The following is a 25,255-nucleotide window of genomic DNA, read 5'->3' as shown; positions in this document are numbered from 1 at the left end:
GATAAGCGAAATATCCAAAAAGTGCCATTTTTTATTACTACAAAATATTAAATTGATCAAATGCACAACGTGAAAATCCGGAATTTGCTTAGAATTTGCAAACACGTCAAATTTCGATTGGTTTTTTTCTGATCGCTCGTTTAAGATGATTTTATGATAAGTTTAAAAAAATATTGTGGCAAATTTTTAGAGCAATCTAGGAACTGACGGTTACGTCGTCAGTTTTACGTTTTATAGAATTAAAAGGTACGTCATATATTGATTAATTTTGTTGAACGGTCACTTCTATTTTTAAGTAATTTATCAAAATTTTGATAACAACAAAAAAGTTTATTAATAATTGTATGCCATTAATACATTTAATTAACACATTTGATATTTTATATTGACAGCGCCTATCAAAACTTGTTTAGCAATTTTTAAAAAGTTACTTATATGCTACCAAGCCAACAGACGAAATGAATGAATATGAAGTGAAATTTTAAAAGTTCACTTTATAGTTCGAAATTTTAGTCCCAAAACTACGACTTATAAGATATAAGCGCACATTTTGACTTTCGACTCAAAATGAACTTGAAATTACGAACTTAAAGGTTTAATTCTTTGATAAATTTTTATAACATCCCAAAATGTAACTTAAACCGAGAGTTCTATTCACCAAAGCATCAACTTTATAGCTGGTAATTTTAAAATTTGTATCTAATAACTTAGAAAGTTATAACTCGCAGTTCGATATGATTTTGTACCTTTTCTATATCTACATCGTACACTCTTTATGAACGACTAAGATTTTTCGGCACTAAATTAAGCCTAAAATTAAGCGTCAGCATTGAATTAAAGTGCTTTTTCAATGACTTCAGTCCACCAACATGGGTTTCAAAAGAACCTAAAAAAAATGTGTACCTTCCTTTGTATAAAATTCTATGATTTGTTATCAGCATCATCATCGTCATCTTAGCCAAATGATGCCAACCTCTGCTGATAGTCAGTTATTGTGTACGTCCCAAGGAATCGGACTAGGAAAAGAGATAGGGAGATGTTTGAAACAAACAAACTTAAATATACTATGTGCTTACTTTTAGTATACAGTAAAGTGATTCAAATAAGAAAAATTTGCCGCTCCATTTTGCATATCCATTACTTCGGTGATTTTCGCCAGAGATTTACGAAGTAGATTAATTCTTCCTCTCAGTGTGGCTAATTTGTGAGTTAAGTTCTGCAATTCACCGGCACAGAGAGCCCCACAGTCGAGCATATCTGCTCGGAGATCCTCTAAGTTTGGTGCAAGTGGGGTTGTTGTGTTTTCAGCTGTGATTTGACTAGATTTTCTATTGATCTCTGGAAACATTACGCTTATGGTGGTTACATTGAAAGTTAACGACTTACTTTTTATTACATATTCTGTTGGGGGCAATCTGTACCCTATGCCATTTTTCTTGATATACAGCCAGTACGTAATAGAATCATCTAAGCTAAAATCACTGTAATTGCTTTTTAACACCCATTTATCACCCTCCCGTTCGTAGGTCTGCAGATCAATGACCGACTCGGGCGCCACTTTCACATTTGAGGTCAAAACTTTTCCGTGAAAGTATAATAACTCGATTCCATCCTCGTGGTCTATTTCAACTTCGAAACCATTCCCGTTGACTGTTATTTTGGAGACTGGTACGTTATAGTACTCCAAAGTAACGGCCGCTTTCACAACACTCAATATGATAAAGACTACAAGTTGATAAAACATCGCTTAGCTTGCTGGTGCACGTTGTGCGTATTACTTATTTATGCTTTCAGGCCGATAACCAATAACCTTTTGTGAGCTAACGATTAAATTAATCGAAATCATGGAAGTGATGGTTTGGATTATTTCAATTCCTATTACTTACCTGAAACCTCCAGATCTCCAAATGCAAAAGCATCTGGCCAAAGACCGAATTCACTCCCACCTTTCTTACCTACATATTGGGAGAAAATGTAATAATTTAAATCGGCTAAATGAAGGAAGATTATTTTATATTTGTGTATTCTTTATAGAAGTGATTCAATCAAGTAATTTTTTCCCGCAACTAGTCACCACAACTGGAAATCCCACGCCATTTATCAGCTTTCCGGGATAATTTCGCAACCCATAACGAAGTGTTTGTTTTGTGAGCTACATATTCAAATATATGGTGAACGTGTACAAAAAAAACTTCTTATACCAGAGCACTTTTGAGAAACTTAATCTTTGCTGTAAACTGCATTCACATAGGGCGCAGATTCCCGAAATATGCAGAAATTTTATGGAGGATCTTTAAAAGCGGAAAAAAAACTGATGTTCAACAACCGAAACTATTTTATCTACCAAAGGTTCAATGTGTATGTTTACAAACGGCTAGGCTGACTGCACTGAGACTGCATATCTACGTTCTTCCTAAATCCCGATTGGTTAGATGCACTCTTGGAAATTTACTTGGTCTTTACCGGAATTGCTAACAACAAAAGAATAAAGTTCCCCTAATCAACGTCGTTATTTCTATATTAAGGTTATCACTTATCACACAGCACCATAAATTGATAGATCAGCTACTCATAAACCGCAGTAGAAATGTCACGATTTTATGCATCACTAACTTTGTTGTTTACGTACGTTCACAGCTACGTAATACCAACACCGGAATTCCAAGTTTTCGGGAATACCTTAGAAGTTAGTATTCCGCACGAGGATGGGATAGAGGTATTTTACTTCCACGGGCGTGTACAACGAAAAAATCAACACGCGTTGAAATCTGACGCGATAGCGATGGATACAAGGGATAGAACCGGAAATACATGGGTAATAAGGGATAATAATGTCCAGCTTCAGGCGGGTGACGTGATAAACTATTGGGTTTTCGTGCGGAAGAACGGTGTAGGTTATCGTAATCCCACCGGGTATTTCATGGTTGCAGGTAACAAACGCGGTAGCGCGAGCCCCTTTCAAGTAATGATTTTTAGACATTGCAAAACCACCGCAAAGCGCCGTTTCTACCACAGAGCGAGGGATGGATGCCGTCCCAGATAGTTTCTCAGAAAAAAAAGAACTTGATGCTTTCGTAATGAATGATCCTGTAAATTTGGACAGCGTATTGTATAGCGAAGGTACAGCGTGTACCTTCAATTGCACAAATCAGGTGAAAAACGTTAATGAGACCATACATAGAATGCAAAGTCAAATGGAATCCTTGGAAAAAGCCGTTGATCAAATCATGGAAATAGTCAATGAGCAGGTTAGTTCCTAAGCTTGAAGTATTACAACTTCATTCTAAATGCATACGTTAATCCTGAATCTTTATTAGGTGTTCTGTTATAGGGCGGAATGAAGAATAGTACGGAGAACGTTACCCTTGACCATGGTCAATCTCCAACTACAATTACAAGTGCGCAGATATTTTAAAAGGCAAAAGCTTCAGTATGGGTTCGAAGCAATCTAAGACCAACACTTATTTTTTAAGTGAAAATAAAAAATTTTAACTAACAAGAGTTTCGTAATTGTCGTTACCACTTTTAGCATAGCAGCTTTTTCACCCGAAGAACCGTGAGATTTTCATCTTATAAGTTCCAAGATGCCGTCTATAAATCTTTTTTTTTTCTTTATTATTATTAACCTGCCCAAACGTTTAAACCACTTGAAGTGGGCCTGGAATAAAAGTTTCTTTTAATTTTCGATGACATACTCATACCATACAAGCATAAATCTCTCAATTAGCTGGAAGCTGTGAGATGTTGCGCTTAAGATTGTTTTATACGTTTAAACCGCCTATGCAAAATAATGTATTCTTTGTTCATGAAATTTGATAAAATGGTTAAGCGCGATTTATATGAGTGAACTATGTTTAGATAATTAAAAAAAAATAGAAAGTTTACTCAAAAAGTGACTTTGAAATTTATGAAATCGTAAATAATAAATAGGTATAAAGCAAAAAATTGAAAACAGCGATTTGCACACATAATGACATAGAATTGCAGGAGATATACTATTTTTAGCAATAATTGTCAATACAGTTTTAATAAAAAAAAACTGTGTGGAATTGAAGTTCATTTAAAGTTTCCTCCCCTCATCTAGACCCGTCTATTTCACTTACCTCGACCAATTAGTAGGTACGCTAATTATATAGGATACCTAATTGCTTTTATTATAAGTAAATAAATAAATAGATACGAATTTTGAATATAATGGTAAATACCCACCTATAATCATATATCTACAGGGTGTAGAATTGGTTTATGCACCATAGGGATTTCAATGGTAATTTCTTTATATTGAAATATTTTCCCCCCTAATTTTTACAGCAAAGTTGTATACATACATTTTTTGTAAATTGTAAAATTATGCGTCTCTATTCATGTGCCCATTTGTAATTTTTTGTTGTGGAAAATCGGAGAAATTAAGGAAATTACAGCAATAATCACTCGTGCCGTTAAATTATTGAAACAAAAATTCCATTTTTACGCAAATACTAAATTCTAATTTTTTTTCTAGTTTCCCGAATTAAAAAATAATAAATGAGGACATGACCAGGCGGAGAATTTTTCAAGCTACAAGAAACTTATTTACAACGTTGCTCTAAATTAATTAGGGGAGAAAATATTTCGAGATAAAGAAATTAGCATTGAAATCCCTATGTTGCAAACACTTTAACTATACATATGCATACATTTGTGCTATTTTTCTAAAATGAGCTTCTTATTTCAGATTTTTTTTAAATCCAACTACGTCTCTCACATCACTGATGTAAACTATTGCATCTGTGCTACGATCAAGTGCAAGGCCAGTTGAACAGTACCCAAAAAATATTTTGCGATTTTGCGCTTTACGACGAAAGCGATTGAAAAAATGTATAAAGAGAATGGCAAAATGTAATGCTTCCTGTGTCAGAGAATGCAATGCCACAATGCAATTTTCTTGTTTTGACAATTTTCCCGTACTATTGAGATGTGTAAGTTTCAAAATTGGGTCGTCTGAAAGTGTATAAAAATATTTCAATCTGCAATTGTGAAGTAAATTTCAATCATAAAGTTTAAAATCTCAAAATTTCAGTACAGAGTAAAGAATGCATCAAAATATTTAGTTATAAAACCTTAGTGGCTCTAAATTTCAACTAGAAAATCAAAATCTGCGATTAAAAGGCGCAAAAAAGTATAAGAAACGACTTGGAAATGATGTTTCAATTTGGAATATTTCTAAATTTCCACTTGAAACTCTGGATTTTAAAAATCAGTTAGCAAAATGCAATTATAGACAAAATCAGAACATGCGGAAATTTAGGATACCTCAAACCTGTTCTGCAAATTACTACACCAGATACGAAAACCGACAAGTCTACAAAAAAATGTATTGTCCAAGCGAAAAAGTGAAAAAAGAAGTTGTGGGAGATGTCGTTTAGTAACTATTTGGTAAATCTTGGTGTAACGTTGGTTCAAACGGCTAAATTCTAATCGCAAAAAAAACTTTCCTATTCCGGTTGAATGTTTGATCTTCCTCCTCTAAAGTAATAGGTAGAAAATTATCCAAAATGATTTTTTATACAATAACTCAGTTTGTTGCAAACATTTTGAATTAATTGGAATGGAATGTAAATAAATGAAAAAATATAAGAAATTCATCTGGGTACGAAAATTCCATTTAAAAAAAACTGATAGTCTCAAAGTCGGGTCCTATAGACTCGTTGTCTTATACTGTTAATGGCGCACTTTCCACAGCATAAGGATCTTGATAAAAAAAAGCAGCGACTACTAAATTTTGCCTTTAAAACGCTTCTGTTGAGTATCAAAATAATTCATTTTTTAATAATATTAGATCACTCACATCCCAGCAAGACTTTATCACTCACGCATGCCTGTGTAATTTAATTAATGGTGTAGAAGTTTTCCACGTTTAACAAATAATCCTCGCTCATGTTAATAAATCACATTTATACGGGGTGGAATATTACAAAAAAAAATTGAAGCATGTTGATGTTTATTTAAAATGATTGATGCTCCCTGCGAGATGCGCTTTTTTTTATATACCGCACTATTAGCAAATTTATCTTACCCGATACCTAATTGCGAAGCCGATAAATTGAATTGTTCTAATTGGAGGTGGTTGAATGCGAGATGGATGGAAAACAATATTTTAGGAAGCCTAGTAAAATTTAATCCCGGAGGGAGAGAGTGCATTAACTTTGAAATGTCGCTCCAAGTTCTAACGTTCTATCATCATCTTCGCGGCAATCGCCATTTGTCACTTGTGTAAATTTATGTGACAGTTTCCAGGTGGTTAATGGATGTAATCTTCCCTCTGCTACTCTAAATCCCAATGATCAATTCTAAAGTCATAACACGTGTAAGTCATCAATAATATTTACTTAATAGGAGGTATTCGCCCGATTTTCTCGTCGCCTTTTTTTTCTTTTAACTTGAAATTTTAGAGTCGATCGAGGAAATGGAAATATTACGGTGTTTTAAAGGTGACGTTGACATTAGTCAGTATGTGAACTTTCTAGGGATGCCGTTAAGCTCGCACTTACGCGAATGTCTTTTTAGATATAAAGCTAACGTTAGATTTCGGCGAAGCAATCTCGTTCGCCAATCATAAAAAAAGGCGGAATGTAGCACTTTATCCTACATTTGTGGGTAATATAAGTGTAATGTTTTCATATACACGGTTTTACGAGCGTAACGCATCAACGCAGGGCACAAGCACTAATTTACTTCACTTTACAGCAGAAAAGTTAAGTGCCGGCATCTAGACGAGCTTTTCATCTTTTCAAAATTTAAATAAGCGCTACTTGTGGTAATTCAGTTTCGCAGGGGCACATATAAGAAAATCGACACGCGTGGGTGCCTTCTCTAATTACTGTACTATTAACACGCACTTCTTTTCAACGCTCATTTCTAATACGAGTTTCATCCTACAAAATTACAATTCAAGCTGCTTCCAAATAAAATTTTCTTCTAAAATGAATTACTTGCAAGTTTCCTGTATTTTATTCTTCATTGACGAAAACTCAAAAATCCGGTCCATATAAAAGTAGCCTCGGTTCCCCTTAAATGAAAAATCAATAAAATTAGGCAAAAATTTCAGAAAATTGAGCAAAATAATAAATAATTCAAATCTCTATCTTAAATAAAAATAATGTTGCCAGGTAATTCTAACCGATTCGAGACGCCCTGATGCATTTTTATTGCACTATTCGGTAATCCGAACACATCTGTTGTATACAGTGTGTCCCAGATCGGGTGGGATTGCATGGGTAACTTTGTTATTATGAAGGATAGAGAATTGGTTAAATGGGCAATGTTTTGCAGTTTTAGATGCTTATTTAAAATTTCCTTTTGGAAATTCAAAATGTCGCATAGGTTCGACGTAAATTCAAAAAAACTATAATTGGTCATTTCCTTGAATGTCTTATATAATCGAAAGTATAAGAGATATAAAAAAAAGTTTTATATAAAAGTTACTGTCTTTGATACGTTTAATTTAGAATTGATGTAAAAAAAATTTAAGATGGCTACTTTTGAGGAACATTTATCAACTTCCTAAAGTTAAATAGGCGCCATATGGGATTTTTAGATTACTTGATAGATTTTTTAATTCTCTTTTCAACGAGCCATCATAACATAAGATTGAAAATAAGATACCAGTTATATCAACGGTTTTATATTTTAATTAAGTAGGCTGTGATGAATTAAAAGAAACAAAACAAAATCTATTCGAGGCAACAAAACAATGAAAATAATTACATCAGATGTTTAAAAAAATCAGGGACGCACTCATGAGTGGGGGGGTTTGGGCATTACAACTTTCTCCAAAATTTTATACTTGCATTAGGTCTAGAAAAATTTGATTTTTATAACATCACTTATTGACTTATTATCCATACTTACATACCTACAAATGGTGGTATAACTACAAACTATCCCCTCGAAAAAAGTCATGCAATTATCCAGTTAAAGACATTTCAAGACACTTCGCTTTATTTTACACAATGTATTACCATTGATGCATTGTCCCAGGTCACATTTTGTAGGTGGTTTATCCGCAAGAATATCGAAACTAACGGTTTTGCCAGTCCGAGTATATGGACAAATGAATCTTATTTTTCTAACTGCGAAGTGTTCAAATCGACATTATGAACACTACTCGTCACAGGAAGACCTACATGTTGTAGTTTCACGCCGAAATCAAGTAGGTAATATTTTTTTTAATTAATGTATTTTATGGCTAATGGGAAGTCATGTAATTGGACCGGTAATCTTCGATGGATCTTTAACTGCTCACCATTATTTACAAATTCTCCAATAAACTTCCTTAAAGGATTTTTCTCGACAACCTATGTTTCCAAGGAAGGGTTAGTTTATGCTGCCTACCAACAAGCTGGCTGCTCAGGTCACAATTCACGAATTATGTACAGTACATTAAATTATAAAAGTAAGTACTTAATTAAAAAATAAAAGTAAAGTGAAAGTAGCTACCACTACAATAATAATAATCATCAATGGCAACACGTTGCCTAAACTAAACTGTCTTGAAGTGTGTTTCACTAATAATGGCCAGTATTTTAAACATCTGGTGTAATTATTTTCATTGTTTTGTTGCCTCGAATAGATTTTGTTTTGTTTTTTTTTATTCGTCACAGACTACTTGATTAAAATACAAAAACCGTTAATATAACTGGTATCTTATTTTCAATCTTATGTTATAATAGCTCGTTGAAAAGAGAATTTAAAAATCTATCAAGTAATCTAAAAATCCAATATGGCGCCCATTTAACTTTAGGAAGTTGGTAAATGTTCCTCAAAAGTGGCCATCTTGAATTTTTTTTGACATCAATTCTAAATTAAGCGTGTCAAAGACAGTTACTTTTATATAAAACTTTTTTTTATATCTCTTATACTTTCGATGATATAAGACATTCAAGGAAATGACCAATTTTAGTTTTTTGAATTTACGTCGAACCTATGCGACATTTAGAATTTCCATAAGGAAATTTTAAATAAGCATCCAAAACTGCAAAACATTGCTCATTTAACCATTTCTCTATCTTTAATAATAACAAAGTTACCCATGCAATCCCACCCGATTTGGGACACACTGTATATTGACCTCAGAAAAGGATTCCTAATAAAATACCAATAAGTGTTTAGTTTCCTTAAATTCTATAACAGGAATTTTACCTCTAATTTGCTTTGTATTGTACTTTTTTCATTATACACAAGAAAATTTGAAGAGATCAGTTGTGCATAGACAATTTGAGTAGCTACTGTAATCGTAAATATGTTATGTTTATACGAGCGTAGTCAATGTTGACTTCTATCGAAATATAGACAGTTGTTTTGAACTTCATGTGAATTATACTTGTAATCCCTTAATTCTCATTTTATTGTTATAAAATATATATTATATATTTTTAACCAGGATATACAGTGCTACTCGAAACTATAAAAATATACAGGAATATCGAAAACGCATTTTGTTGGACACTCCCAGTATACAGGGTCTTTCTTCTAAAGAGTAGCCTTAGGTGTATGGAAAAGTAGAAAAGATACACTTATGAAAATTTACACACAAAGATTATCGACCATGAACTTCTTCTTCTTTAAGATAGTGGCAGTTTTTTAACACTTTCGATTATACCAGAGGTAGTTCTTTACTTTAAATGGCAACTCCCATTTTTTATTCCACATTTAGATTTCTTTTTGAAAATTAAGGTCAGTATATTAAACAGTATCTATGGCCATCTTTGACCGTTTTGAAGATATTTGTACTTTAAGAAAAGTTTACAGTTAAAGAGGGGTATCTCAGTGACTATTAGAAGTAGTATAACAATAAATTTTTGGGGGAGGGGTATCTCAGTGACTATTAGAAGTAAAACAATAAATTTTTGGGGGTATCTATAAAAAATGCTGGCTATTCGAATAATCATAATGATTTTTCACAATAATTTACAGTGTTACACAAATTATAAAACACATTTTTCAGTCTTTTAAAAAAACCGTTTTTTTTCAAATAGAATGTTTTTTTTATTTTACATATTAATTATAGGCAAAATGTTCATTGGATAGATTCATACGTTTTTGTATAATTAATATGTAAAATAAAAAAACATTCTATTTGAAAAAAACCGTTTGTTTTTTAAATTTAGATTTCTTTTTGAAAATTAAGGTCAGTATATTAAACAGTATCTATGGCCATCTTGGACCGTTTTGAAGATATTTGTACTTTAAGAAATATTTACAGTTAATGAGGGGTATCTCAGTGACTATTAGAAGTAAAACAATAAATTTTTGGGGGTATCTATAAAAAATGCTGGCTATTCGAATAATCATAATGATTTTTCACAATAATTTACAGTGTTACACAAATTATAAAACAAATTTTTCAGTCTTTTAAAAAAACCGTTTTTTTTCAAATAGAATGTTTTTTTATTTTACATATTAATTATAGGCAAAATGTTCATTGGATTGATTCAGACGTTTTTGTAACCGAATTATTCCTAAGAAATTAATCTGGGGCGAGGAATAATTTTTAGGTCGGGGTTTGTTTTAGATACAGCGATTTTTTTTATTGAATTGCGTGGGGTAAATTAACTTGTAACGAAATTTATTGAGGGATGAATAACCTCAGAGCGATATTAACGATGTTTTCAAAGTGAAGTTATGTTACAAATTATTTATGGAAGAATTTTTCCTTGAAAGCGTGTTTTATGAGAAAATTTTATTTAACCTGAAACTTAATTTATATTCGGCTAGATAAGATGCACATGAATAATTTTCTGTGAGAGTAAGCTTGGGAAACAAATTTCTAGCGCTTTTTTTTCTTTAAATAAAAACAGTTCGGATGGTCCAATATTCTGAGAGAAACGTTTACTTGTGGCCACAGTTTTTTGGGCGAATTGGTGGACATTCTAAGGGGTTTTTTGCGTTTGAATTTTCCTTCATGGTGAATTTTCTTGAGGGCTAACGTGATTTTTCCTCTAGAACGAGCGACAAATTTATCGAAGGAATCGAGTTGTTTAGGAGAATTTATGGAACGACTAATTTTGGGGTTTGAATTTTTTTGCAAATAGCCCAGTCAATCTAGGTTAAATAAAAATAAAAAAGCTTATAGTTCTGAAATTGACCAAAAGTGTTCTTTGGACCTTCCTCTTGAACATATCCAAAAACCCCATACGTTTCGGGGTGCGCAACTGGTCGTCATTTTTGATTTTATGTCACTTTTTTCGGTTTTTCCTCAATATCTCGAAAACTATTCACTTTTTCATACCCAACTATTTACACAAAATGAAAGCTCATTAAATTTCCTAACAAGTTTTTTTCTAGCTTTAAGTTTTAACCATTTGAGAGACACATAGATGTACAACCAGAGAAGGCCAGGAAGTAAAGTGTCCGAGGGGAGTTCATTGTCTTATTTCCAACCACCCCTGTTGCGATAAACATGATTTCTGAGTTTTCAGCAAAAGGATGGTGATCTTTTAGCAACTCCGTAAGCTTTTGTACATCCAAAGAATCCCTAGCAACTCAGTAATCACGAAAATCGATATGCTGAGATGAAATTCAACCAGTAAACTCTTCCAATGATTGACAGATCTTATGAGTGGATGCAATCCCTTGAATGTATTTCGTCAATGTGCCGTCTGGCCGCTAATACCCAATTAAATGCAATGCTGCGCGTTAGAATCAAATTCTCTGCTTATACGAGTACATATAGAAAAAAACTTGTTGTTTAATAAGCTTTCATTTTGTAAATATGAGTGCTTATGAAACGGTTGATAGTTTTCGAGATATTGAAGAAAAACCGAAAAAAGTGACATGAAATACAAAATGGCAGACTGTTGCGCACTCTCCACATATGGGGTTTTTGGATATGTTCAAGGGGAAGGTTCTAAGAACATTTCTGGCTAAATTTCAAAACTATAAGTTTTTTTATTTTTATTTATCGATTTTGGAAGTAGATTGACTGGGCTAAAATCAATTTTCTTGGGGAACCAATGAGTTTTCAAAGTTGAAAAACCTTGAAGGAATTTTCTTGATAATGAAATTATTAGTCTCAACTCTTTCTAACGCAAATACTTCAAAGCTCGAATTGATTCTGGTCAGAATTTACTTGCAGGACAGTTTTAGGGATCGTTTCTCAGCAAAATACTCCGGCTATAGAACAAAGTTCTTAGAGGACAAATATTCCAGGAAGAGTATAGGTACCTGGGAGCCGTTTCCTTGAGAACGGGTGTAGTTACGAGGCGAATTTGAGGCTGCTTATCTGAGTTAATCTATTCAAGATCCCATGTTTCCTAATCGAATTTAACGGAAATCGTTGATGGATATTTAGGAACAAAATTAACAAAGGCATGGCAATTTTGTTTTTGAGAGCTACGTAATTTCCGAGAAATTAATCCGTCAACTTTTCACTTCAATTATGAAAAGTTGTACATTTATTGTCAGTGAAAAACCGATGTTACTTTACCGTTCCGCGCAGTTTTTAATGAGAATGTAACATTTTCTCTAACTTTTCAGTCATAAAGCTTAATTAGAAGAGCTTCTGCAATTATTCTCTCCGCATCAAAGTACTGCAGTTATAATACGTCTGTATCTAAATTACCCTGCGGGTTTAGGTTCGTTATAACTCCCACTGTATCTGTGACCACATCGTAAAGAAATGGAAACGTCGGAAAATTTTGAATGGCCATTGTTAACACAAAATATTATGCATTTCTGTTGGATTCGTGGAGTTGTTTTTACATTGTTACGGCGAGGGCAATTTGTGCAAAAGGCGTATACACAACCAATCAAAAATAATGATGTATTCAAGAATTCGAACATCTTGTTATGTGAATACGTTAATAATAAGAAGAGGAAAACTGAGAATGCATTACCAATTTAAATTTGTATTCTTAGATATTCGAATTTAACGAGGTGTTGAATTTTTTAATAAATTTCAGGATAGAGAGCGGCAGTCTCGAATTTGAGCATATCTCGGTTGAAATGTTAATATATTGCCTCTGCGTTTGATTACGATCTTTGCGGTTTTTGCAGAAAAGTGGGAGGGATTTTAGGGGATGTCTCGGTATTCTCATGCAGGTTATGATTCCGTTTTCTCATCCGGTCGCTATCAGTCGCGACGTCTTATCAATATGTATGCGGCCTCCGGTTGCTTAACGTCTAGCTACGACCGAAGCACATCAGCATCACATCCCGCGGGAACACCGCACGATGTCGCAACTTGTTTTTATTTGGTATTATAAGATTTTATTAAAATCAAAATTCTCCACGCTTCCACGCCGCACACAATCTCCTGACACGAGATTGAAATTTGCCTGTCGTAAGAATCACGGTTATAAATGAAATCAATTCCGCAGACCGAGCGCGTCGCCCTATGTTTGTTCTGTAAGGGAACAAGTCAATTTTCCGGAAAAATAGACGATTATTTCTCGTGAAAAATTGGAAGTGAAACAAATTTCAAACACATTCTTCGCCTCCTTTATTTACACTATCAAGTTACATCAAATTTGATTTACTCCAAAGTCATCTTCTTTGTTGCTTTTCAATATTGATTTTAAAATTAATTTAAGCTTTCATTGGAAAGACTGGTTTAAATTGCTATAATGCCAAATATTTGCCTTTAAGCGGATGCGAACGTACATTTAAAACCCTCAATAAATAAAGCAGGAATTAAACACATACATTGGGCTCAGCATTCACTTTACAATGCTACATTTTCAATGAATCTTTCGAAATTATAAGCTTAGAAAGTCAAATTGACATATATCCTGTCAGTGTACCAAAATTTGAGCCTTAACCTTCTGTAATACAAATAATAGAATAATTTTGTTCCTACTCATATTTAATTGATTAATTCTATAATAGTTCTAATTACCTACTTACACCTATGTATAATTGAAATTGTACCTTCATAACACCTAACTAATATTTGCACTTGTTCCACTTTAAGGAATTTCTGTAAATTGGTTTTAATTGACTGTTCGTTCACTTTTGAGTAACGCCACTGAATAAGTTTACTTACAATTATTACAATTAAATTTATAATTAACATCAACATCAATTCACGTAAATTCGTTGTCCTGTTCATTGCATCTACAATTTATAGACTTTAGTTAAGTTGAGAAAATTAGAAACGTGTTAAATATTATATAATTTAAACAATATATACAATTTTGGATGTATAAAGGTCAACAGGACAGTCTAGGAAGTGGAGCTTTACGGTGACACAGATAAGTTGAATGCCTTCTTGTGCAAACTAGAATCGCAGATGCATTGTCTGAAAAACCGCGTTGAAAGGGAAATTTCTCGTGAAATTAGACGTCAATATTAATGGGGATATGAAATTTCTAAGCTGAATGCCTATGTATCATTTTGAAAAAGTTCAAAAATGTATTTCTTTGTAAGGGAATATGTTTCAGTAACATCAAAGAAAGAAATTTTGTGATTCTTGGAGGCTGGAACCAATTTAAATTTTGGAGTTAAGGCGATTTATTTTACACTAGTTTATTGCCGATGAGATCTCAAATCCCCTTTAAACGTATAATAAACTCATAGGGTAATACCTGTTTTTTGGTTTCGTGCTTCCTCTCTTGAGGATTAGCCTAATAAATAACCTTTTATAGAAATTCGAAATCCTCTTACCTTAAATCATGTGGATATAGGTTTGCACATCGGTTTCAAAATGTATAACCAATTATTACATTTTCATTAGTTCAGACATGAATAAAACCAAACGCAGCGATAACAATATTAATATTTTCCACTGAAAGCGGAATTATTCCAGCGAAATATATGACATCAATCGTTAATATCCAATATGCAGAAGCCATTATTATGGGAAGCATTAACGTTCGCTGCTGGAAAACGAATTGAAATCATTATTGGATTAGATACTAAAACCAATATGAAATCTCGTATTATAATTTATGTTCTCATTAGATTTCGCCAATTACAGTGGTTTTATGCTGGAAATTAAATTTTGAATGCGCGGACGGGCGTGATTAATTAACTAAAAATTAGACTGCCTGAAAAACTGCGGTTAATCCCAATGGATTTAAAACTGATAGAGTCGAAATATTGTGACGAACACAAAGTTCCTCGTTTTATTAGTACAGTGAGGAGCACGTTCGCAGCATAGGTACGCTACTGTGGCAATTTAGTAAGTGAACTGCAGGAAAAGGCCCGAGCAGACTGTGACAAAATATTTGCATTGGGTTTCTATACCACGTAGGTAAATGTCAGTTCAAAATTGAAACTAATGGAAACATCACGTTTCAATGTTTGTATTGAAACTGCATCTACAGCAGACATTGCTGTAATTGCGTAACATAGTCCCAGTTACGTTTCTAATGCATGTAGGTACTGCAAAATATTCGAATTTTACTGTAATTTTCGCTCATATTCTGCTTCAAGCCTTGAAAGCGTGAAATAGGCTTCTGTATTTAAATCGACGAATTACGTAGTTAATCGCGAACTGTTGAAATGATGGCTATTTAAATTATTCGGCAATTTTGTCTGCCAGTTTAACTTCGTAAGTAAACCACTTTGCAGTGGAAGACGTGTGTTTCCTGATTTGGTGCGTACGGCGGTACCCTCCTTTCAGGAAACCTAATTTAAGGTAGCCCAAAACCATTTACCTCACATTTGTTAAACTAAGAGTTTCCATCCTTCAAGGGAAATAAAAGCTTTCCCTTTATAAAATTCCATGGCATCACAGATTATTGAAAAAGTGGGGGTTTTATTTTCCAATTTTCCGTCTTTATTATGCAAAAAATTGAAAACTAATAGGGTTGATTGACGTAAAAATTTTTTCCTACAAAAAACCTTAATACATTTTTGCTCTAAAATAATTTGGGGAGCCAATAATCGCATGTTATGAATTTTACATTGAAATCCCTATGATGCGTTACACAAGTCACCACCCTGTATAGGAAAAGTTAAAAAACACTTTTTTGAAGTTTTTTACACAGAATGCAATATACCGATATCTGTATTATGGTTTAACCTAACTAGTTATAAAATTTGAACACTATAGCTTTTATAGAATCGGACTTATGATTGAATGAAATTTACATTTTTTAAGACTTTAAATAATTTTTGACAAAAAAGTACAGCTCCAATTCCAATTTCCTTTTTAGGATACCTTCATAGAAGTAACTGCTGTAATATAACTTAAAATTAATCCGATCACAGCAACTCGATTTTTGTACGGTAGACCCTTTAAATTACTGCGGCATGGAAAGTTGACGGTCTCGATAAATAACGTAAATTTACAAGTTTCAATTATTATTGGTCAGGATAAACACTTTCCATGATAGATCATGACTTATAGACATGAAAAAAATTCCAAATAGTTCATTCAGAACTTTCGTCCATTATTGGCCAATAGGCATAAATTAGCTTTCAGTCCATTGGCTGGATGGTACTTGTAGCAGACCCTTTGCTTGTCTAGGACCACAGCATTTTCCATGCGCTTTTTATTGTTTTTCGCACACATTTAACTCCGTTCAGATCATTTAAACACTGCGCCCATCCATAGAGGGTGGTTCCAACGGCGCGCATCATTACCAACTTTATACCTGTCTTTATTCATATTCATAGCACAGCGATATTGAGATGAACAACATAAACTTAGTGAGAAGTTACTCCTCCCCCTCGATTCCTTTTTAGATCATTAGGCCCGACGACATTTACTTTTAATTATCTTTGTTGCTTGTTTGCGTCCAAACGTGGGGTACTCCAACAGAGCATTTTGTAGGTATCTTCAGTTGTGGTGGTTGTAATTGGCGTGCTCGTAGTGGACAACGGCGCAGGGGTAGTTGTAGTGGTTGTAATTGGTTCGCGCGTGGTGGTCGGCCGCTCAATGAGTTCTGAAACACAACATAGAACCCTTCATACCTCCAATACCATACCTTCAACGGTGTACTTCTGCCTTTCGTACCGGTGAACAACAGAGTTGATGTTAACGAAGAAAGTATAATAAATGGTGTCACCGGGATTCAATTTAACATCCACATCCTCGATTACCCACACACCGTCTGTAGGTTCGTAGGTCATCAGTTGGATATCGCCCAAATTCTTTCCGTCCAGTTCCACGTTAATATTCGCCCAAAAGAAGAATTCGGTAATGCCCTTCATATCCGGCAAACTCACACGGATCCCACTGGGCTCGAATGTTTCGAATTTTGGAATGGGCATATGATCGATAACCATTCCGTTGATCAAATATGGTAGAAGAGCTACAAGTATCGTCACACGTAGCATTTTTGACAAACTGGAGTCATGTTATCTAGTTTTACTACTACATATTAAAGGTCAGTGGTGTTATAGTGAGATAAAAAACCGATACCGTTTGCCATGGATCATACCATTGAATAATGAGTCTTTAGATATGTGTAACCATTATGAAATCGTTGACCTTATGCCGAAAGGCGTTACAAACAAATAAGATCCACATCACACAGATTTTCAAGCAACCGTTAAGTTAAAAATTTAGAAGCTGCGGTAACTGCATATACCAAACCTTTGCCTTTTAGTTCACAGACATTAAGGTATTTGGCAAATATAAAAAAAACAAAGAACCATTTCCGATCAAAAATTTGGGGATTTGGAGGTTGGTTAGGTGCCGAAATCTTTTGTCGCAATTTTTGAAGGTTTGATTTGCCGTCTGAAACGTAAAAATGAACCGTGAAAATTGGGAAATTGCAACGCTGCCAATCAAATTTTCAGGTTTGGGAACTCGATTCCTGCCTTTTTGGCATCGGTTTATTTTGTGGTCGATCTTCTTGATGAACTAATTAGAAATATAACACCTTTCAATATGGAATTATACGTGGAAGAACCTATATTCCTTAAACGTATAAACTACAAAAGAATTTTGGGACTATATCCTTTAGTAAAAAAAAAACGTCATGAAGGTTTGATAACGCGATCTCAAGGTAATCCTCTTACTACAAAAAGCACGTTTGTTGTCAGAAAGTTCTACGGCATCTGCAGCATTTTTCTATACACTACCAGCCAGAGCTGGGCAGAATACTTTCAAAAAGTATTTGAATACTAAATAGTAAATACTTTACACAAATCAAAGGTATTTGAATACTAAATACTTTCACGTCCAGCACAAGCGAATACTAGATACAGATACATTGAAAAGTATTCAAATACTTTAAAAAATAAGTATTCAAATACTTTAGAATGTATTCGAATACTTGCAAAAGTATTCGAATACTATCAAAGGTATTCGAATACTATAAAAAGTATTCCAATACTTTGAAAAGTATTTCATTAACTTACTTTGAAAAGTATTCGAATACAGTAAAAAGTATTCAAATACTTGTCACTCAAATACATTAAACATTTAAAATAGTATACTAGATAAAAGGCTTAATACTACTTAAAAAATCAAGTTACCTATACTTTGTATGGGGTTAGCTTTTTTATATTTCTATTGTTATATACATATTTAAGGGGAGTAAAAGCGTATTATTATTATTATTATTATATAGGAGGTACCTACCAGGACCTTTCTTATACCAGTTATATCCTTAAGAATACGTGTACCAGTTTTCAAAGCGTCTTGCACATGATACGTACGCCTTTCTGAAATTAATCCTAGCGATTTTGGAACAGATCCATTTTTGACCATCCGTTTGTCCGTGTGCATGATAACTTGTTTAGAAACGTGCGATCGCTTTGAAAATGGTCTTAAGGATATAAGAAAGGTCCCTATTGTTTTTTAAGTTACGTAGACTATCGAGTTCGGTATTCAGATGTATCGGATTTTTATATTTGATTTTGTGACAATGGAAACTTTCCCTAAACATTTCTAAATTGTTCTCAAATATTTGAATAACTTAAAAGTACTGCCTTTTTTTGAAGCCGGAAAAAAAAATTGTCTGAGATCGACCGGGAATATAGAATTTGGCCCGTAGAATCCATAATTTCAAACAGTTCCAAGATTGGGCTACTAGTTCAAAAGTTACAGCCCTTTGAATTTTTTTTTGAAATTGGTTTCTAGTCTATAACTTTTGATTGAGAAGTCTGATCGAAAAAGTACGAATTGTTTTGGATTCTACGCACCAAAATTAATAAGAAAAAGTGTTTTCCCAAGAAATTTTGGTGTAGTCGATTTTTGGTAAAAAAGGAAGGTTATACACTGCCTTTTTTTGAGCCCCGAAAAAAAAATTGTCTCAGATCGACCCGGAAAAAAAAATTTTCTTATAGAATGTGGCCTGTAGAATCCATAATTTCAAACAGTTCCAAGATTGGGCTACTAGTTCAAAGGTTACAGCCCTTTGAATTTTCTTTCGAAATTGGTTTCTAGTCTATAACTTTTGATTGAGAAGTCTGATCGAAAAAGTACGAATTGTTTTGGATTCTACGCTCCAAAATTAATAAGAAAAAGTGTTTTCCCGAGAAATTTTGGTGTAGTCGATTTTTGGTAAAAAAGGAAGGTTATACACTGCCTTTTTTGGGCCCCGAAAAAAAAATTGTCTCAGATCGACCCGGAAAAAAATTTTTCTTATAGAATGTGGCCTGTAGAATCCATAATTTCAAACAGTTCCAAGATTGGGCTACTAGTTCAAGAGTTACAGCCCTTTGAATTTTCTTTCGAAATTGGTTTCTAGTCTATAACTTTTGATTGAGAAGTCTGATCGAAGAAGTACGAATTGTTTTGGATTCTACGCACCAAAATTAATAAGAAAAAGTGTTTTCCCGAGAAATTTTGGTGCAGTCGATTTTTTGTAAAAAAGGAAGGTTATACACTGCCTTTTTTTGAGGCCCGAAAAAAAAATTATCTCAGATCCACCCGGTAAAAAAATTTTCTTATAGAATGTGACCTGTAGAATCCATAATTTGAAACAGTTCCAAGATTGGGCTACTAGATCAAAAGTTACAGCCCTTTGAACAAAAAGGAAGGTTAAGTATTCAAATACTATGCGAAGTATTCGAATACTTTACGCAGTATCCAAATACTTTGCGAAGTATTCGAATACTAAATATTTGTGAAAGTATTTGAGTTACAAATACAAATACTGCTTCCATAAAAGTATTTAATTACAAAGTATTTGAATACTTTAAAGGATTTGAATACTAAAAAGTATTTACAGAATCGAACATTTCGTTAAACAATATTTTGCAACTAGCTTTAAAAAGTGCAGGAATTCCATCATTATTGGAACCCTAGTTGTTCACGGAATGACGGGAAGGGCCCACAGGGGTCCTATTCTTGACCCTACGTATTTATCAAGGTTATTCGTTTTTTGATCCCAAACGATGAACTTTGGTCGAATGGTATTCTTGACCGTTCGAAAATATTTCGAATTCGTTAATGTCATTCGTTTTTACAACGAGCGGTATAAACCAGTCGAATTTATGACATATGCCATTTTTTTTACCTTGACGTAACTTGTCCACCGTATTCAGAATGTGTTTAAAAATTCATTTGAGGAATTGAGTGATGAACATGTTTCATTTAACGAAACAACACACCAAGAGACATTGCACGTGAGTTAACGAACGCCTACAACAACGTCCATCTGTGGCTGAAACTCTCACATGCACGTTAATGTTAATTAACGCACTTGCATGTCTTAAGACAAGTCTCTTGGTCTGTCTGGCCTTACAGCTACATACGCATAGTCATTCTTGTGAAGGTTTTGGTTGCTGTACGATTTTTGGAAGCGGCCAAATTAGATGTTAAGTTCCACTGTTCCACTTTTCGCAACCCGTTAAGGGCCCCACAGAAGACCGACTTGTTCGTCCGATTTGCACAACGTGTAAATCAGTTGGCACGATCGGACAAAGAAATCGGAAGTGCATGGGTAAAATCGGGCGTACTTGTACGTCGTGTAAAATATCAACATCCGACTTTTTGCCTTCCGATCGATCAAACACGAGGTACGTGGAGTCTGTCGTACTTGTTCGACATAGGTACCATCCGATGTACACGTCGTGCAAATCGGACGAACAAGTCGGAAGTCTGTGGGGCCCTTAATCACTTTTTGTAATTTGCTCAGTTATAAGTATATAGTTGTGTATACAAACTGTTGTCAAGGAAACCTCGTATGAAGGTATTTACTACTACCAAATTCAACGTTGCCAAACATATCATTCGAATTGAAATTACAAGCGTTACGAAGGCTACACATGAATAGCAAATGATAGTCGTATGCGAATTTTCATACATCGTTTTAAAACGAATACGAACCAATTCGAGTGAGGTCAAGAATAGCACCCCAGATAGATCACGGAAAAACGAACGACAATTAATATGGGATGTAACATGTGTAGATACCGTTAGCCAAAGAAAAAAAATGCTAAAATATCTATAGTAATCTACTAGACCGGTTTATTCTCTACCTTTTTGGTATTGGAACACTTGGCGCTCGGGGTGTATCTGCAAAAAAAATTGCTTCAGAAATTTGTAAAAAAGTTTTTTAAAAAACTCAAGAGGAACGTTGCTTTGAATTTTTAAAAGAATGATTTAGTTTAGCTGTTCAGAAGGGAAATACCGCTTGTATTTTAGGCACTATACCGCCACAGAGAGCATTTGATGAAATTTTAAGTGTACGGTAACTACAACCAACCCCAAAGAGAAACATCGCTTTTTCTGCGAGCATCAGAACTTTCCTAGTGCCAATTTTCGAACCGAACTAAAACACCTGCTGAATCCTATTTGAATCGCCTATTGAATTTTTGGAACTCCACCATTTTCAGGATCGGTTCACCTCTGGAGGTTAGAGAACTTTTGGTACGCTCACTTTGCAAATTTGTCATGGCTTTTTGTTCCAAAGGATAAATACGTTGCATTTTGTCCATTTTCAGTTAATCGAGCACTGTCATCTTTATTTATTTTTGAATGTTTTCATTATTTTATTTAACTTTACCTTGAACTCTGACGCTATAAAGATTCTGGGGGTGGAACCTTTGAAAGTTTCGACTTGCATGATAAACTACTACACTGTGCTAAATGAGCAAGTATGGCTGAGTTGTGGTAATTTTTCCCTATGTGGTTGCAGTGTGGCCTTGGCGATTGGATGGATAATAAATTAATAAATAACAGTATCTGTTGCACATATCCTTATCTTTCACAATTACTTTGAAAAATGCATAGTTATCAGGATATTAATAGTGATGTCCTTAACCTGTCTGTACGAATATCATTTTGCAACGCATTCCTTAATGTACCCTTAAGTAGGATGAGTTGGGAATCAAGATTTACAAAAGGTACCTCCTTATATTTAAAAAAATCCACACGCAAAGGACATTTTCTTCACATTTGCCCTTAATCAACAGTAAACAAGCTAAATCACTTTGATAACCTTTCTAAATAGGGAACAAATATAAGGCTTCAACATTAGGAAGGAATACTGCAGTCATGATTTGTACAAGCACTCTAATTTTGTTCTGGCTTCACTTTGTTATCGGTACCGCAATAGAGAAGCCGGTACCGACATTTGAGGCATTTCGACCGATTGGAATTCGCGTCACTATGCCTCACGTTGATGGTTTAACCGAATTTTTCTTGTGGGGCAACATTAATGTGCCACTTGAGGGTCAAGATTTGGGCAGCATTCAATTAAAAACGTACGAACAAACCGACGGACAGTGGGTAATTGAAGATATGAGCGTGAAATTGAATCCCGGTGATACCATCTATTATACGTTTTTTGTCAACATTAATAATGAGGTCCATAGGTATGAACGTCAGCAGTATACCGTAGAAGGTGAGCACATTTTAAAGTTGCGGTTGCATAAATTTTGGTTTAGCGCTGGTACAACGGGTAGAGCGGGTACAATTGAGTACCTACGAGGATACCTGCTTGAACGACGTAATTGCACTCAAGTTTATTGAAGATGGAATGGCCATTATAAGGAAAGGTCAGGATGGTGAGGAAAAGGAAACGATTGTGTCAACGCGTCCCGTTGCAATTACAATCGAAAAGGGTCGCATTGAGTTTGGGAAGAGTGGCAGCAAGAAGTGTTAAGGTGTCTTTATTTATTTTGTAGTAATTGAATAAATGTTAATTTAGAAGTCCTCAAATCGTCTGACCACTATTTTTAATTATCCCAGATATTTCTTTGCCTTTATCATTAGTCTGTACAATCGTGGTGTACTCGTATCTAGGGTTGCCATCCATCCGGGTTTCCCCGGATTTGTCCTAGTTTAGGGGGCGTCCGGGGAGTGTCCGGGCGGGGTTTAATTGGTAGTCCGGGTTTTAGGCTACTGAGATATCTATGAGTTCCTGTCAAAACAAGATAAACTTTTAAGGCGCCAATCAGCTTTGGTTACAATTTTTTAAAACGCCGACTCCTCATTAAACTTGGAGTTATTGAAAATTGTCTGGTGCTTTTTTTTGCATTCCTGCTCATAATACCAACGTTGAAAGAATATTTTCACTAGTGGCATAACAGTGCACCAAAGAAAGGAATTTTTCCAATACCTACATTGTTTTCTTGAATTTAATCCCTAATTTTTGTACATTAACAGGTAATTTTAATCCCTAGAGATTAATAAAGTTTTAATCCCTCATTTTTGTTTTCTTGTAAACAATTCATGGAAAAATGGATTTAAATCGATCGGTATTGGAAAAAAATAGTATAAGCAACACTGGATTAAACTAGTTTTTGTTCCCTTAAAAATATTTAAAAAATATTAAATTTAAACCATTCTCTCAGGAACAAAAACTCTTTTTAATCCCTTGTTCCTTTTTACTATTATTGAATTTGAAACATTCTAGTCAGTGATAAAAATAAAGTAGAATTTCGAAGACTATTTCTTCAGACAATATTTATTCTAAAATTCAGTTGATATGTCCGAGTTAGAATCCCTAAATCCGGGGTTTTCACGCTTCCTGTCCTAGTTGGCAGAGTTTTGAGATGGCAACCCTACTCGTATCTCATTAGTATGAACTCCAAATCAGCCCTTGGTGGAATCTTCAGTTGTGGTGGTTGTAATTGTCGCGTGGTGGACACTGGCACTGATGTAGTTGAAGTGTTGGTCGCTCGATTATTTCTGAAACATAACATAGAACCCTTCATACCTCCAATACAGTAATAACCAGCCCTTCGCCAAGCCGCTCTCTGAAGCCGGCACATCCAGTGTCTTCTTGCTTCTGAGCAATGGGTTTCCTTTTTTGTCGCTCAGCAGAAAAGCTGAAACAAGGATTCCTAATAGAATAAAATTATACGTTAAGATTCAAAATTTTGAAATTAACAAAACAATTGAGCACTATTGGTAGAAGTTCGTCTTTCATGGCGAACGGACGTGTTTTGAGCGAGCTCCGGCCTTTTTTAGTGGTTTTTTGTGTTTGTATAGGTTTAAAAATGTATGTCGGTAGCGTACAAAATTTGCAATTGTTTAGTGCTTATTTCATCGAAATCGGTCCAGTGGCTGAGATTTTACGAATTTTTACAGTTTTAAGTTTAATCTCAAGATTCATAACGCGCGAGACTAATTAAATCGTGAGAAGACAGGGCAGGAACCTCCAATCAACAGGACAAAAAAGGGCGTAAAGTTAAGATAAGTGCTTACTTGATTACTTACTCACTTACTTACTTAGAATTAAGGCTAAATTTAATTTAAAAGTGAACAAAGGGGAAAAGATAGAATAGAGAGGCGCAAGTCACTGGGAGCTACATTGAATATACCTACTTCGAATCGGGGTGGAACAAATTGACCCTTGGGAAAGGAAATATAAACTTGTCAACCGGAGACATATAAAGAAACTAAGCCATTAATTACAATATTTAAGCTCTCAAATTTCGGTCTAATAGGCATGATTGACAAAAAAGGAAACCTTTCTTACCAAATTTCAGCGGCTTTTTTTTCCTGTTTTTTGCGCTTTTTACTTTCGTTAGTACCTTTAGTTTAGAGTCTCCCAGACACAATAGAATATACGAGGCGGTCAAAGATAGACTGAAGGGGCACGTCTCGGTGACTTAACAATTAAAAATTATCTCTCCTAGGTATCTCTTTTAGCGATCAATAAACAGCACCCACCACCCAAACCAGGATTAAGACCTTAAAGACAAGTACTCGTAACAGCGATCAAATAGAAGTGCGATCAAAAGAATACATCCTAGAATGCATCAGTATAAATACGGATGGGGACTGCCTGTTTGGAGCGATTGCGCACCAACTGAGGCGACTGCCAGTGACATCAGAGCCTCACAGGAAATTAACCAAATGATTAAAAAAGAAATCAACGCATACATCAGGGAAAACCTGGAAGATTTCTACCCACAATTG

General features: G+C 34.5%; 4 protein-coding genes across 5 annotated transcripts; 2 read left to right on the top strand and 2 right to left on the bottom strand.

Moving 5' to 3' along the window:
- Positions 1–394: 394 nt before the first annotated feature.
- LOC116169123 lies at positions 395–2,097 on the bottom strand. The gene is made up of 5 exons (XM_031485150.1): positions 2,093–2,097; positions 1,887–2,026; positions 1,387–1,725; positions 1,077–1,338; positions 395–1,016 (listed from the first exon to the last, which is right to left on the bottom strand). The coding sequence occupies exons 1-4, from the start codon at positions 2,095–2,097 to the stop codon at positions 1,079–1,081; spliced, it is 744 nt and encodes a 247-aa protein (XP_031341010.1). The 3' UTR covers positions 395–1,016; positions 1,077–1,078.
- Positions 2,026–3,520, top strand: LOC116168878 (gram-negative bacteria-binding protein 3-like). 2 transcript variants are annotated; one of them, XM_031484872.1, is made up of 3 exons: positions 2,026–2,930; positions 2,977–3,248; positions 3,332–3,520. In XM_031484872.1, exons 1-3 carry the CDS (start codon positions 2,588–2,590, stop codon positions 3,413–3,415), a joined length of 699 nt encoding a protein of 232 aa, XP_031340732.1. In that variant the 5' UTR covers positions 2,026–2,587; the 3' UTR covers positions 3,416–3,520. The 2 variants fall into 2 exon arrangements, with proteins under 2 accessions (XP_031340732.1, XP_031340733.1); XM_031484873.1 differs by having other exon boundaries at positions 3,318–3,471.
- A 12,326-nt stretch (positions 3,521–15,846) lies between these two features.
- LOC116168657 (beta-1,3-glucan-binding protein-like) lies at positions 15,847–22,105 on the bottom strand. Its single transcript, XM_031484594.1, has 4 exons — positions 21,891–22,105; positions 21,364–21,400; positions 16,914–17,240; positions 15,847–16,871 (listed from the first exon to the last, which is right to left on the bottom strand). Exons 1-4 carry the CDS (start codon positions 21,948–21,950, stop codon positions 16,702–16,704), a joined length of 594 nt encoding a protein of 197 aa, XP_031340454.1. The 5' UTR covers positions 21,951–22,105; the 3' UTR covers positions 15,847–16,701.
- Positions 22,106–22,187: 82 nt separating this feature from the next.
- On the top strand, positions 22,188–23,047 carry LOC116168655 (beta-1,3-glucan-binding protein-like). Its single transcript, XM_031484593.1, has 3 exons — positions 22,188–22,230; positions 22,338–22,730; positions 22,774–23,047. The coding sequence occupies exons 1-3, from the start codon at positions 22,203–22,205 to the stop codon at positions 22,989–22,991; spliced, it is 639 nt and encodes a 212-aa protein (XP_031340453.1). The 5' UTR covers positions 22,188–22,202; the 3' UTR covers positions 22,992–23,047.
- The last annotated feature ends 2,208 nt before the right edge of the window (positions 23,048–25,255 follow it).

This window comes from Photinus pyralis, unplaced genomic scaffold, assembly GCF_008802855.1.
Source record: "Photinus pyralis isolate 1611_PpyrPB1 unplaced genomic scaffold, Ppyr1.3 Ppyr1.4_LG4, whole genome shotgun sequence".
Classification (NCBI taxonomy): Eukaryota; Metazoa; Arthropoda; class Insecta; order Coleoptera; family Lampyridae; genus Photinus; species Photinus pyralis.
Note: the sequence above shows the minus strand (reverse complement) of the source record. Positions and strands in the feature narration are given on the sequence as shown.

Excerpts from the sequence above, each read along its gene's own strand:
- LOC116169123 (XM_031485150.1), bottom strand. Across the intron at positions 1,726-1,886 it reads TGGAGATCTGGAGGTTTCAG|TCTTTATCATATTGAGTGTT; the intron begins GTAAGTAATAGG and ends ATCAACTTGTAG. Across the intron at positions 1,339-1,386 it reads AACAGAATATGTAATAAAAA|AGATCAATAGAAAATCTAGT; the intron begins GTAAGTCGTTAA and ends TAATGTTTCCAG.
- LOC116168878 (XM_031484872.1), top strand. The coding sequence starts at position 2,588 with ATGTCACGATTTTATGCATCACTAACTTTGTTGTTTACGTACGTTCAC. Across the intron at positions 2,931-2,976 it reads CGGGTATTTCATGGTTGCAG|ACATTGCAAAACCACCGCAA; the intron begins GTAACAAACGCG and ends AATGATTTTTAG. Across the intron at positions 3,249-3,331 it reads TGGAAATAGTCAATGAGCAG|GGCGGAATGAAGAATAGTAC; the intron begins GTTAGTTCCTAA and ends GTTCTGTTATAG.
- LOC116168657 (XM_031484594.1), bottom strand. The coding sequence starts at position 21,950 with ATGCAAGTCGAAACTTTCAAAGGTTCCACCCCCAGAATCTTTATAGCG. Across the intron at positions 21,401-21,890 it reads TTATAGCGTCAGAGTTCAAG|ATACACCCCGAGCGCCAAGT; the intron begins GTAAAGTTAAAT and ends TTTTTTTTGCAG. Across the intron at positions 17,241-21,363 it reads AGTGTTCCAATACCAAAAAG|CTCTTCTACCATATTTGATC; the intron begins GTAGAGAATAAA and ends CGATACTTGTAG.
- LOC116168655 (XM_031484593.1), top strand. The coding sequence starts at position 22,203 with ATGAGTTGGGAATCAAGATTTACAAAAG. Across the intron at positions 22,231-22,337 it reads GGAATCAAGATTTACAAAAG|GGAACAAATATAAGGCTTCA; the intron begins GTACCTCCTTAT and ends CTTTCTAAATAG. Across the intron at positions 22,731-22,773 it reads TCAGCAGTATACCGTAGAAG|CGCTGGTACAACGGGTAGAG; the intron begins GTGAGCACATTT and ends ATTTTGGTTTAG.